At 37.9% G+C, this 15,060-nt stretch overlaps 1 protein-coding gene across 2 annotated transcripts; it reads left to right on the top strand.

Annotated features, from left to right (window-relative positions):
- Window positions 1-484: 484 nt before the first annotated feature.
- On the top strand, window positions 485-11,191 carry LOC112180350 (low affinity sulfate transporter 3). 2 transcript variants are annotated; one of them, XM_024318883.2, is made up of 12 exons: window positions 485-891; window positions 975-1,023; window positions 1,123-1,330; window positions 1,421-1,598; window positions 1,685-1,750; window positions 1,849-2,079; window positions 2,179-2,305; window positions 2,663-2,949; window positions 4,124-4,317; window positions 4,417-4,505; window positions 10,865-10,941; window positions 11,028-11,191. In XM_024318883.2, the coding sequence occupies exons 1-12, from the start codon at window positions 580-582 to the stop codon at window positions 11,157-11,159; spliced, it is 1,950 nt and encodes a 649-aa protein (XP_024174651.1). In that variant the 5' UTR covers window positions 485-579; the 3' UTR covers window positions 11,160-11,191. The 2 variants fall into 2 exon arrangements, with proteins under 2 accessions (XP_024174651.1, XP_024174650.1); XM_024318882.2 differs by lacking the exons at window positions 10,865-10,941; window positions 11,028-11,191 and adding exons at window positions 4,770-4,846; window positions 4,933-5,299 and having other exon boundaries at window positions 489-891.
- Window positions 11,192-15,060: the final 3,869 nt, after the last annotated feature.

A 15,060-nucleotide genomic window follows, 5' to 3' on the forward strand; every position in this document is an offset into this window, starting at 1 on the left:
AATGTGAATATAAAGGGTCACTTTCTAACAGCAAAAAATAAAAATGAGATAGGCACTAAATGAGTTATAGGCATAGCAACGTACTTTTTATCTCAGAAACCCAAAAGCAAGAACCTATTTTTGAAAATAGAAAAAAGAACAAAAAGACAAAAAAGATCTGAAGTCAAGGATTATGAATGAGAAGCAATTCACTCAAACTTTATGAGATCAATGTCGACCAAAAAAACCAAAAAAAAAAAAAAAAAAAAAACTATATGAGATCATGAACTGTACATCATTCATATGCAATGATTTCTATTATTTTCTCGGATTGTGTTAGATCACACTTGACGAACACTATGTAGCAGAAGAGTAATACTAGGTGAATTTCAACAAAAAAAAAAAAGAGTAATACTAGGTGAACCACTTTTGTGGGTACCACCTGCATTCCACTTTATGTGTCACAGGTGATTCTACATTAATTTATATTTAATTACACACATCTCTGTCATGTGTTTGGTACAAAACTAGCACTCGAGGAGCTACATAACTTGTCACTTGTGATCAGAGTTCACCCAAACACTTCAAACCACCACCACCATGGGTTCAGTCCATACTGATCAGACCACCTTCACTGCTGTGGAGCTCCAGCAGCTTCATCATCAGGACCTAACCAATCAAAGGGTTGAGAGGGCTCAGTGGGTGCTCAAATCTCCGGAGCCACCAGGTCCTTGGCAGCAACTCCTTCATTCAATTAAAGCCAATGTTTTTCCTCAAAGAAAGAAATACTCAGCTGTTTCATTCTTCAAGAGTCTATTTCCAATTCTTAGCTGGGGAAGGAATTACAAGACTTCAAAGTTTAAAAATGACTTAATGGCTGGTTTAACTCTTGCTAGCCTTAGTATTCCTCAGGTAGTTAACTCTTAACTTTAGTTTATTCCACTTGGAAAAGCTTTATAATATTTCCTCCCAATAATATTTATCTTTCCTGACAGAGTATTGGGTATGCTAATCTAGCAAAACTCGATCCTCAGTATGGCCTATGTAAGTTGTTTGATATGAATCTTCAAACTATATGTTCATTAATTCTCTTATATTAATATTTTCCTTTTTTTTTTTACATTTGGGGTATCATTGATATAGACACTAGCATTGTTCCACCTTTGGTTTATTCTCTAATGGGGAGTTCAAGAGAGCTAGCTATTGGACCAGTAGCAGTGGTTTCTATGCTGCTGTCTTCCTTGCTTCAGAAAATTGAAGATCCTATTGTGAATCCTGTTGCTTACACAAATCTTGCGTTCACTGTGACCTTATTTGCTGGAATTTTCCAAGCAGCATTCGGAATTTTCAGGTATGTTTTGATTTGCTTAATTAGAACAAGTTTTTTTCACCGACCCTTTTCTTCATCACAAATAGACCTCTCCGTTGCACTTTATTACAGGTTGGGGTTTATTGTGGATTTTCTTTCACATGCTGCCATTGTTGGGTTCATGGCTGGTGCAGCCATTGTCATTGGTCTTCAACAACTGAAAGGTCTACTTGGGATCAGTAAATTCACCACCAACACAGATGTGGTCTCAGTCTTAGAGTCTGTTTTCAAGTCAATTATTCATGAACCAGTAAGTTGAATAAAGGTTCTAGCAAAAATGAATGATAAAAAACAGGGAAATTCATATTCATAACAAAAATTGTTCTTCCATGGCAGTGGTACCCTCTGAATATTGTCCTCGGTTGTGCATTCCTTATTTTCCTCCTAATTGCCAGGTTTATTGTAAGTAACAAAATTCTAAGTTCATAATTTACCATTTCTTCAATGCTTTCTGTTTCATTTTGAACCTTCAAAAGTTAATTTTTCTCATGGATTTGCAGGGCAAAAAGAATAAAAACCTCTTCTGGTTGCCAGCTATTGCACCCCTTATATCAGTTGTATTATCAACTCTGATAGTATATTTCACAAAAGCTGATAGGCATGGAGTGAAGATAGTCAAACACATTAAAGAGGGTATAAATCCAAGTTCAGCTCATCAGCTACAACTCACAGGTCCACATGTTGGACAAGCAGCCAAAGCAGGACTGATTTCTGCCATTATTGCTCTGGCTGTAAGTTTGGCATTGCTTTTTTCTCTGATAATTTTTTTCTTATTGATTAGTTTTATGTTTTTAATGGTAATTAAATTAAAATTTTAATTAATTAATTAGGAGGCCGTTGCTGTTGGTAGATCTTTTGCTTCCATCAAAGGGTACCACCTTGATGGGAACAAGGAAATGATAGCCATGGGCTGCATGAACATTGCCGGATCTTTAACTTCATGCTATGTTGCTACTGGTAAGTCAGTTTGGTAAGTTCTCATATCAAATTATATAAATGTTCTCGTGCACGCTAAAACAGTCTTGACATGTTATATTGTCAAATTTCTTCGACCACATATATGATATATATATATATATATATATATATTTTTAAAGTAGATATCATATTACAGATGAGACACTTTGACAGTTTGACATATTACGTTTTCACAATGTCAACGCCGTTCATTAGATGAATTCTTGTTTGAATGTCTACTCCAGATCGATAGTCTTGCAGGAGAGCTATACTCTTCATTCTACTACTTGTCTTTGATGCAGTTTGAGAAGTTGTGCTAATTGTTAAACTGTGATTGATGGGTTTTGACTTCTGCAGGTTCATTTTCAAGAACTGCTGTAAATTTTAGTGCAGGGTGTCAAACTGCGGTATCAAACATAGTAATGGCGCTCACTGTTATTGTATCACTAGAATTGCTTACTAGGCTCTTGTACTTTACTCCCACTGCTATCCTTGCTTCGATCATCCTATCAGCTCTGCCTGGACTTATTGATATTAATGAAGCTTGCCACATTTGGAAGGTTGACAAATTAGATTTCCTTGCTTGCATTGGTGCATTCTTAGGGGTCTTGTTTGCATCAGTAGAGATTGGTCTTCTTGCTGCGGTAATCTTCTATCGTTGTACATTTGTGTATATATACGAGCTATCATATCACCGATTGTTTTTCTATTGAGGCACAATTTGACATGTTATGTTGTTATACCATATCTAAACTATCAATCGAGTAGAATTTTATTCAATATCTCGTCTAGATTTAGAGTCTGATAACATAAAGTATCAGATATCTAGTAAGAAAGTATATCAAGTTTACCTGCTTGGAGGGGAAGGTACGTAACTTAACTGAGTTTATCAAAATTTCAATGGTAGATGTAGAGACCAATGGTTGACTTTCTGATACTTAAAGCTCAACAGCGAAAACTCAGAAGTGATGGATGTGATTAGAGATTAGAGTGGTGGGCGCCTACATTTAGTGTGTTTGGCCCACCGAAGGACCAATATATGTGGAAGACTCAGGTCCGTCAGGGTTGTTCACTTTTGCAAATTATATGGGCCGGCTAAAGCATATTGGGACTTATTGTGTGGACAAAATGCTAGGCATGTAGCATATATTGGCTTTATATATATGAAACTTTTGTGACTACAATAGCCAATTACATGGAATGTGTGTGTGTGCTCCTTTACATGAGATCTCATGAGATATTTATTGAAAAGTAATAAACACTTCTTTTTGCAGTATATGGATTTTCGGATTTTCCTTTTCCCAGTTGACATTGCTGCACTTGAGTGTTGTGCATTGCATGTAATCTTGACCACTCAGGCATGTGACTGTGTTGAGATGTAAGAACCTGCAGTTGCTATAGGCATATAGAATCATAGATATGTCTACTGAATCCAAACCTCCCATATTAGATACATTGTAGCAGTATACAGATAAAGTCTCCCACTTTACTTGGCCATTAGTAGCACTGAAATTGTGCTTGATGCTTCTTTCAGTATTATAATGAACCCACTAGATAATGGAGCTTTTTCAAGCATGGGATGATTCTGATGTAGCCTATCAAATGTACCAGAAGATTCTTATATTAGAACTCCTAAAAAAATCATTTTGGACTCATATTTAGCATTTGAAATGATAAAATATGCAATTTGAAATTCACAATGGGTGCTAAAATTTAAGATCTATCTTCCAATTGAATCAAGCACAAGTATTCACTAGGAATATATGGTCATAGATCATATCTTTGATTGCAAGTTTTTTTTTTTTTAATGGTTTGCAGGTAAGCATCTCTTTTGCAAAAATATTGATAAATTCTCTTAGGCCTGGGATAGAAGAACTAGGAAGACTTCCAAGATCAGACATCTTTTGCAACATGAGTCAGTATCCAATGGCCATCAAAACTCCAAGCATCTTGATAATTGGCATCAACTCCTCTCTGCTTTGTTTTGCAAATGCTAACTCTGTGAGAGAAAGGTATACATGATCAGTCTAATTAAGTACGTAATTGGAGGTCAAGGGTGAAATATCTTGAGAACTTAATAATTAATGCACTGAGGCTATGTTTTGTTTTAGGGTAATGAAGTGGGTGACAAAAGAAGAGGATGAAACTGAAGAGAAAGCACAGGGAAGAAATATTCAACATGTAATCCTTGACATGTCCAGTAAGTTCAGTTCATTTATATTTTTAATTAATGTTGCTTTCACGGTCCATTTTTCTTGTATTTAACTCCGCGACTAGGTGTGCGCGACTTTTATCAAAAATGCATGTAATCTACAATGTTGTATCAAAATGTGACCTCTCTAGCATTACTTGATTATGCGACCAAGGGAAAAAGGGTGCAGTATCCTAAATACTTTCTGTGCCGGTCGGCACATATTAGATCATAAGTTTGATCAAATTGCTAACGTAAACTTGCTCGTGACAGATGTGTTGAGCGTAGACACTTCAGGAATTCTTGCATTAGAAGAAATACAGAAGAAGTTGCTTTCACATGGCATAGAAGTAAGGCATCGATCAGTTTCAAATATAAGAGTTTGATGCACATTTAGTTTGGTTTCTTAGATTTGTCTGTCTGTGTTTGATTGCAGTTAGCTGTGGCCAACCCAAGATGGCAAGTGATTCATAGACTAAAGTTGGCTAAATTGGTAGAGAAAATTGGAGAACAGCGAATTTTCTTGACTGTTAGTGAAGCTGTGGATGCTTGCCTCATAAATTCTAAAGGCGCTGGAGTGAGCAGTTGTTGATCATGATATTGGCTACTAGTTTATGCTGAATTATGATCAGGAAACTCTAATAATTTGCACAGCCTAGTCGCTGTGACTAAGAATTAGGGAAGTTAATTAAATAGATGTTTAAGTGAAGGTTGTTGTTGTGGTTTTTTGTTTTTTCATCTTTCTTTTTTTTCCTTGTAAAGATAGATGCAATAGAACTTGGCGTTTTCAGCTTTTGGAGTTAGACCAAGTGGTGGAAGAGAGTGGAGAATTGGGTTAGAATCAAATAAAATAAGTGAATTAAAATTAAGTTAACGTCAAAGGGTTGAGCTTCTACAACGTAACTAAAAAATGTTTTCTTCCTTCGTAAAGAGATATACATAGAGATACTATAATAGAAAAACGTAGACAGAAGAATGAGAGATATTGCTAGAAATATATATATGTTAATCGGAGTCCACAAACCGGTGGTCTTGTTCTGTTTTTATTTATTTTTATTTTTTATTTTTTTTTCCGACAAAGGATGATCAAACTTTTTATCGAACATGGGTCTAACCCAATTTTCCATCATTCCTCATGACTTGAGATAACCCCAACTAAGGATGTCAATTTTACTCGCAGGGTAGGAATTACACATAATGATCGGCCTACAATAAATAGAAGTTCTTTTTTTATCAATTTTTAGCTAGCGGTCATAATAACATTTGTGTTCAAGTAAATTCAGAATATGTGTTTGGCCCAAACTCTAGGTTACTTGACCTAGTTATAATAGGGTTTTGAATTAGAGATATTCTTAGAAATATTTATAGATATCCAATTAATTGTACGATTATCTTTCCTTGTACAACTCTAATTCTATGTCTTGTAATCCTCTATATAAAGAGGTCTCTATTATCAATGAAAGCACGACTCAATTATCTCTCAATTTCAAGTTTCCTTAAACACGTTATCAGGATGAAGTCCTAACCCTGAACAAATAACTAAAACCCTAAATCCGAATACAAAACCTTGAAATCTCTTCTGCCTCCGTCACACAACTTGAAGCCCTCGACCCCAGGAATCCAAAACCGGTGGCAAAACCATCGGAACCGGCCGGAAACCTACCGAACCGGCCACCGGAAGCTCTAAACCACCTGCAACAAATATTCCACCGGTTCACCACCTTCCGGACCTCCAATTGCTACCAAATTTTGTCAGCAGTAGTATCTCAATCCCAAGATCCGGGAACAGGAAAAATTATTCCCGGAACTAGCCTAAAAGCTTTTGAACCGGCCTCCAATAGTAGCTACACCTTGAACCGACAGAGAGAAGAAAAGAAGAAAAAAAAAGGATTAAATTCAGTTTACCCCCCTGAGGTTTGGGGGTAATTTCATGTTAGTCCATGTCCTTTCAATTTAATCAGTTTACCCCCCAAGCTTGTCAATTCTCCTCAACCGTGTCCATTCCATCCAATTTGGACGTTAAGTCTGATTTTTGAGGGCTAAAATGGTCATTTCAAGACAAAAAAAAAAACTAAAAAAAAAGAATTTTTATATTTTTTCTTTTTTTTTAATATTTTTCTCTTCTGTTTTTTCTTTTTTTTATTATTCTTTTCTTTTTCTTTTTTTTTTTAAATTTTTTTTTTATTTTGTCTTCAACCTATACACCACAAGTTATAATAGGTTTATAAGAACAAAAAGATACTCTAGGTGGTTGAAAGCCGCTCGCTGATCTACGATATTTGTGATATATCTCCGATAAAGTAAAAAATTTTAGGAGATATCCCCAATAAAGTGAAGAAATATCTGTAAAAAATGATTTTACACTTTATTTATAAATATCTGTAAAAAATAATTTTACACAGATATTTCTTCACGATTTTACACTTTATCTGTAAATATCTGTAAAAAATAATTTTACACAGACATTTCTTCACTTTATTGGGGATATATCCTAAAATTCTTCTATTTATCGAAGATATATCATAAATATCGTAGATCAGCGAGAGACTTTCAACCACCTAGAGTATCTTTTTGTTTTTATAAACCTATTATAACTTGTGGTGTATAGGTTGAAGACAAAATTATTATATAAAAAAAAAGATGGATAAAATATTTTAAAATTTAAAAAAAATGAAAAAAAGAAAAAAAATTATTTTTTTTTAGTTTTTTTTTTTTGTCTTGAAATGACCATTTTAGCCCTCAAAAGTCAGACTTAACGGTCCAAATTGGACGGAATAGTAGAAATTGGACACGGCTGATTGAAATTGGAAAGCTTGGGGGGTAAACTGATTAAATTGAAAGGACAGGGACTAACATGAAATTACCCCCAAACCTTAGTGGGGTAAACTGAATTTAATCCAAAAAAAAAAGTAGGAAGAAGCTTGGCCCAGAAAGAAAGAGAGCGAATGAGGCACAAACAAATCATTTGATCATCGATACTCAAAATCTGTCCCATGAGAATGTTCCGGATTATGGTTATGTCCAAGAGACATCATTGGGGGATGCCTCAATGTCAGAACCTATCCCTGAGAACGTAGAGATCTCTGTAAATTACATTAGTGTACATGGGACGTGGGAAAGAAACTCCATCATCATTGATGATGTATTCGCGTATTCCGTAGTGCGTGAGATTATTGAGACCGATGACATCGAACCACGCTTCGTTGATGAATGCCAATGTAGAGCTGATTGGCCAAAATGGAAAGATGTGATCCAGGCAGAACTTGATTCTCTAGCGAAAAGAAAGGTATTTGGAAAGGTTGTGCCAATACCGCCCAACACCAAACCATTTGGTTATAAATAGGTATTCGTTAGAAAACGTAATGAGAGAAACGAGATTGTTGGGCACAAAGCTCGCAAATTGTTGGGTATTCGTTAACCTGTATACATTTTTGCAAAAGTATAAAAATTTCCAGCAAATGTTTAGCTATTTGTGCTTCTTCTTCTTGAGTTTTCTTTGGCTGGAAGTTTTGTTAAAACCTGCAACACATGCACAGAAACATATTAGAGAACAATAAAAATAAAAATTCTGAAATGTTATTTTGTTTTATCTAACTGCTGTGTCACCTAGTGGCTTGTTGAAAACACATACTTGTACACCTCTAACCACAAATAAGAGGCTGCAGACATAAATTTAATTGTGTGCTGCAAGTGGCTGCTCTTAGAGCAGCTTAAAACTTGGCAGCAAGCTCAAAACAAGAGTGGCAGTTTGAGATAATCTTCAGGTGATTTTTCTAAGCAGGAGCTGGCAGTAAGCTACTCTCAGGTGTTTATCTATCTGACTAAGCTAATCTAGAGTAAACAGGAGGTGGCTAGTCTACCTATATGTTCTAATGATTACATATTCTAGTATAAAAGAGGCCTTTACCTACGGTAAGAAAACACAAGTTAGAAAAGAGAGTAGAAAAACAATTTGAGAATCTGGAAATAGCAAGGTCCAGAAACAAGTTTTTAAGGTCTAGAAACAAAGGTTCAGCTTTACTAAACCAGGTTTAAGGTACGGGAAGTTTTAGGGAACCTCAAGTTTGATTATATGTCCATTGATATGATTTTGCGTGACATTTGCTGCTGATCAGAATGTTTATGCTGTGTAAAATATATGCTTAGTTCATCATTATGTTGTTTTATCTGATACTAGCTTGAAGAAAGAGTGAAAATGGTTATGTAGTTGAGTCTAATACTCATAAGGGATCAGCAATGTCAGCCAATGGTATATACACTTGGGGAGAGAAGCCCCTTCAATTATTATTGATAAAACGATCTGTTGTTTGGCAAGAAGACACTGGTGACTGAGGTTAGTACAAGATTACTAACAACTGGAGTATAAGGAGTTATCCTATTTTCTATCTTGCACCATCACTAATTACATGTATGAGGTTTGCTCTACTTAGCTTTAAACTCACCCCTTTTATGATATTGTGCAGATCATACTCTTGAGGATTAGAACTTAATTTCTGGAAATTTGGATGTAGGAGAAGGAGAAATAAATTTTTAGTTTGCTGTTTTGGTTTATCTTTGTACAATAAAGCTTATTTTATAAGCTTCCTTTGTTTTTCTTGTAAGAACTTACTTATGTAATAAAGAGTTCAACAACCAAGTCACCTCTGATTCTTATTTTTCAATATAGTTTTTATTTGTCAAAGTGTTTCTTATCTTATACAATTAAAAGCTATTCACATCCTTACTTGGGAAAAAAAAATTGTACTTACATGAGCATTTGCAAGCATAATTAGCTATAATGAGACACGCTCATGATACCGCCAGCGGTACAAACTACCGCCAACGGTGTGACCTACAGAAACATAGCCAAGCAGGTTACTGCCTGAGCCCCGGCTCACCCCCAGATCTCGGCTAACGCTCCGCCACGCGCCTCGCCAAGATAGCATCATAAGCTCCAGAAGCTGGGAACTGAAGCATATCAGTCCCACATCGAAAACATGGAAGAACTCGGCCTCTTCCCCACCTATAAAAGGTTCTCTCCTCTCTCCTCATTAATTACGCATTTACCACTTACCTACTGTTATTCTGTCAACACAAATACATTAACTAACTTAGGCATCGGAGAAGAGAAGACTGCCCAGCGCGGTCTCCTTCTGACGCCACTTTGTATTTTACTTGACAGGTAGCGAAAGCTCTGAGAACATTGCAAGTAGCGGTCCGCCCATCGGACCAGCGTTAACAAAGACTTGGGCAACCGCTCAATCTTAAACATTAACATTGGCTCCGTCTGTGAGAATCCTTGAACAAAATGCCATCCTACCACAACAATCATCATAACTAACGGTATCGGGGGAAACTCTGAGGAGCAAGCGGATCAATCTGCCAACCCCCATCCCACCAACCCTGCGGCTAACATTAACACAACTGTTAACATTAATCGAGCACTATTCAGCACTCCGGTCAACCCTAGCGTGAAACCCCAGGGCTCATCCCCAGATCCCGCTGACCCAAACTGCAGTGGAGGCACGACCGGGCAGCAGTCGCCCACCGGGGCAGGATCTCACCGCTATGTATGAGTTGGCAGTGGCGGACCTCCACAAGGAAAATAGGGAGAGCGAACAAGAGCGCAGAGAGAAGGCTGAGGCCCAAAAACAGGTGGCCACGCTGATCTCAAAATTCGACAAACTAAAAAAGGCGCTGGAGTCAAATGCAAACCCAGCGCAGAGCGAGCAATCGAAGAGCACCAGACATAGTCGACCCAATACCGGCGGATTGGTACACGTACCAATCATACAGATGCAGGTACTGCCGAATCCACCAGAACTATTGGGAATTGGCCTACCTCCCCTACCCCGCCTAATGATGGAACAGGAAGCGGAGTCACAGCCGCACACCAACCGCTTGGCGGCTAGGGCTAGAACTGAGGGCAATCCACCTGTCCCCAGGCGGGAGCTGGTTCAGCGGAATCTCCAAGCAGGGCCCGCTGGAGACACAATCGCCCTAATCCTAGAGAGGTTGTAGCAATTAGAGCAAAGGCTAATCCGGGTGGAGACAGGCGCCCTAGCGCCAATCCCAAATCCGCTCTTTGCATCCAGACCAGGACCATTCACCGCCGGGATCTTGCAAGCCTTCAGACCAGCATATGCAAAGACACCAAAGATGTCACATTACAGCGGCATGACTCACCCCTTCGTCCACATGGACACCTTCAAAAAAGTCACTAACAACAAGGGATTTGATGACGCCACCCTCTGCCACTTGTTCAGCGAAACGTTGGATAGCGAGGCAATGAGTTGGTTCGTTGGATATCCTAAATGATTTATGTGTCGGTCGGCACATATTAGATCACAAGTTTGATCAAATTGCTAACGTAAACCTGCTTGTGAAAGATGTGTTGAACGTAGACACTTCAAGAATTCTTGCATTAGAAGAAATACAGAAGAAGTTGCTTTCACATGGCATAGAAGTAAGGCATCGATCAGTTTCAAAAATAAGAGTTTGATGCACATTTAGTTTGGTTTCTGAGATTTGTCTGCCTGTGTTTGATTGCAGTTAGCTGTGGCCAACCCAAGATGGCAAGTGATTCATAGACTAAAGTTGGCTAAATTGGTAGAGAAAATTAGAGAACAGCGAATTTTCTTGACTGTTAGTGAAGCTGTGGATGCTTGCCTCATAAATTCTTAAGGTGCTGGAGTGAGCAGTTGTTGATCATGATTTAGAAGAACATGTCTTATTGGCTATTAGTTTATGCTGAATTATGATTAGAAAACTCTAATAATTTGCACAGCCTATTCGCTATGACTAAGAATTAGGGAAATTAATTAAATAGATGTTTAAGTAAAGGTTGTTGTTGTGGTTTTTTGTTTTTTCATCTTTCTTTTTTTTGCCTCATAAAGATAGATGCAATAGAACTGGGTGTTTTCAGCTTTTGGAGTTGGACCAAGCGGTGGAAGAGAGTGGAGAATTGGGTTAGAATCAAATAAAATAAGTGAATTAAAATTAAGTTAACGTCAAAGGTTTGAGCTTCTACAATGTAACCAAAAAATGTTTTCTTCCTTCTTAAAGAGATGGGCTAAATACAAATTACTACCCTGTGGTTTAGGTCCAAAATCAATTCAGTCTCTGAACTTCTAATTTCATCAAAAACACCCCTGCACTTTTAATTTTGATCTAATAGGTCCAATTTGTTAGTTTTCCGACAATTGAGTTATTTAACTTGTTAACGTGGCTCATATATGGCTTATGTTTTATGATGTGGTGTCGAGGTGGTCTACATAGTCAATTTAGGAGTGAGTCCTACTATTAAAAATAAATAGTTTTTCAATAAACAATCCAACTATAACTTAAACTCATAACAGAATATTAACAAATTGGACATATTAGATCAAAATTGAAAGTGTAGGGGTGTTTTTAATGAAATTAGAAGTCCAGGGATTGAATTGATTTTGGACCTAAACCACAGGGTACTAATTAGTATTTAGCCCTAAAGAGATATACATAGAGATATTGATGCAATCAAAGCTATAATAGAAAATGGTAGACAAAGAATGAGAGATATTGATGCAATGAAAGCCACTAGAAATATGTTAATCGGAGTCCACAAACTCATGGTCTTGTTCTGTTTTTATTTATTTATTTATTTCTCCGACAAAGGATGATCGAACTCTTGATCTAACATGGGTCAAACCCAATTTTTATTCATTCCTCACGACTTGAGATAACCCCAACTAAGGATGGTAGGAATTACACATAATGATCGGCCTACAATAAATAGAAGTTATTTTTTGATCAATTTTTAGCTAGTGGTCATAATAACATTTGAAAAAAAAAAAAAAAGGATATAGATGCCGAAACATAAAGATAAACAGTTTAATTACTTACAACCTAATACTTTCTGCGACATCCCTATATATTCTCAGAAAATAGGTGCTATATGCTTGAGCCCAAAAGTATTTTTGGTAAGATCCCTTAGGGGATTTAGCACAGCGGGCAGATATCTGCGGCCCAAAAATAAGCCTACTTGGGTTTGGGTTACAGCTTCACCATTCCGTGATCCAAAAGGAAAACGAGTCCTTATTGGAGTCAAGTAGCGGTGATCGAATAGGAAACTTCAATCAATAATCCTTCTATGGCAAGGAACAGTCGAAACCCTAGGTATAATTACCAGGTTTCAAGGACGAATTAGGGACAACTCTTCAATCAAATAATCTCAACGATTTTCAAAGTCTCTCCAGAGCAAACCTACCTGCAACCCAGCGAAGCAAGGGTAACGCTCTCGCAACCTAGCGAAGCTAAAAATACGTTTTAGCAAACCGTGCTTTCTCCAAACTTCCTAGTGATTGCTCTGCTCAACCTACAACGTTGAGTATCGATTTAGTGACTCGAAGAGATCACAACCAAAGCCCTTACCAATAAGGCAAGAAGTCCTTTTCCGGAAGGCAGAGAAAAGAACCTTGTGATGAGGTTGGTGCTCTCCTCGTCCACATCGTTTGAACAAGAAGTCAGGTCAAGGGATTCTCCAACGATTGCACCCCATGGTGCTGGCATGCCTATGCACACGCTCAAAAGAGACAGTTTGCACCCATACTGGTTTTGGAGCCAAACACTATGGAAGCTTCAAAAAGAGACCAAAGAGAGCACAACCCATGCGAGATAATCTTGGGTGATAGGAGACCATGACTTCCCTGATTTAGATTTTGCGCTGCTAACTTATTTGTGTTCATTTTCTTCGCAATATTAGTGGGTATGTGCTCTTCGTTCGTTCTTTTGTATATTAGTTTTATCTCTAAAATTTATCATCTAATAAATGCTTTTTAATGCTTAGTTATTAGGGTCTAAACTCACCATATTATCAAACAAGCTAGCAAGGGTTTTCACATCTCGTAGCCTCAACAGTTTCGATCATGAGTGTATTCATAATGCTTCATTCGATGACTCTCAATTGTACACAAATTATATATTAAATACCACGCTGTTTCGTCAATCTCATTTTCAGCATTTAAACTCTACAATCCCTAATGGAGATACAAAGAATGAATAAATATGAAACCCTAGATTCATGAAACAAATACGAATAGACACCCCTAGATTCATAAAAAGAATGGAATACCTCTTCATCTTTTCTCTTAGCCGCCATTATTCTTCAGGAGCGAGAGCAAAAGAAAACTTAGTAGCAAGAGCAGAAGAAAATGAGAATTTTTATTTTGTGAGATAAGCAAGAAAAGGACTTCTTTTTTTTTTTTTGTCAACAAAAAGAAAAGAAAAATCGAAAACTTTTAAGGAGAGAAGTTGGTTCCAGGTACGTTTTCCTGGAAAGGAATTATTGATTAAATCTCATCCGGTAAGTTACAGATGAGCTGAGCTAATATGATGAAATTGAAAGAAATTATGACGCAATCATAAAGTAACCCGGGTTTACAAACTATAAATCGTAAACAAGAATAACGTAATTCACCAAAGAAATAAAAGAAAACTCTTAATTTTGATTGATAAAAGATGAAAAAAAAAATAGAGTCTATAGCAGTTTAACTAAGAAATGACGCTTTCTCTCTCTCTCTCTCTCTCGATTGAGATAGAGAGAGCTACCCCAAGGTCGCAACCGGTCTTATTTAGCATCGGCGGTGATGCAAACTCCTTGCCTCTCAGCAGAGGGGTTTCCCATCTACGTGGTGGCTCTGAATTTTGGATTTGGAAGGGTGGTGATACCTCTCTTACTCCTTCTCTCCTTGGTGGAGACAACGACTAGATTCGACGCCCCTTGAATCTATGCCTGGATCAGTCTTGTCTTCTTGATCGACTGGAGCCTCTGATGGCGGTCAACTTGGCTACAACGGTGTGGGTTTCTTCGTCCTGAATCTTGTTGGCTGGGTTAAGTAATGTGGGAAGGGGACTCAGTGATTGCTGTGTTGCGCATGTCGATTTGGTCGTGGATGACGGCGTCGGTGGCACAAGGGTTTCCTCTTAGGCGGTAAAGGATGTTGCCGAGCACGATGGTGATGGAGCTCTCTCTCATATGCTAGAATTGTTTTTTTTCATGTTGGGCCGAAGTCTTGATGGCGGTGACAAAGATTTTTGGGGTGGTAATAGGAAAGGTTGTAGCGGAGGTGGTGAAGGTGGCGCTGCTGAGGGGGGCGACTGCTTGGCGACTATGGAGCCTAGGGTTTGCTTTTGGGTCACAAAATTTTGGGCCTAGGGTGGACTTTGGATTATAGCTGGGCTCTTTGGGCTCGATTTTGGAGGGAGGGCTCCCTGTGGGTTGCTTGGGATTCTTGTTAGGTTGGGGGCTCTTCAGCTTGGGCTATTCTGATGAATGAAGATGGGGTGGATGGTGACACGTCATCCTCTACTCCAAATATTATTTGATTTTTGATCTTGGGAACAAAGACCAGTAGCTCTTAGGGTTTTTTTATTCCTGCTTCGGAGTTTTTAGGTCTTTGTTTGAAATAATGGTGCTAGGCTTTCTAAAAGGTGGCTGGGTGTACTAGGGGTATATTGGGTTCTTGTTCTTGTTTTAGAATAGGAGTCTCAGGGTACTCTGAAAACAATTCTTTCTGTCGACCCCATAGGGGTGTTTCGTTTTGTACGG

Source organism: Rosa chinensis, chromosome 7 (assembly GCF_002994745.2).
Source record: "Rosa chinensis cultivar Old Blush chromosome 7, RchiOBHm-V2, whole genome shotgun sequence".
NCBI lineage: Eukaryota > Viridiplantae > Streptophyta > Magnoliopsida > Rosales > Rosaceae > Rosa > Rosa chinensis.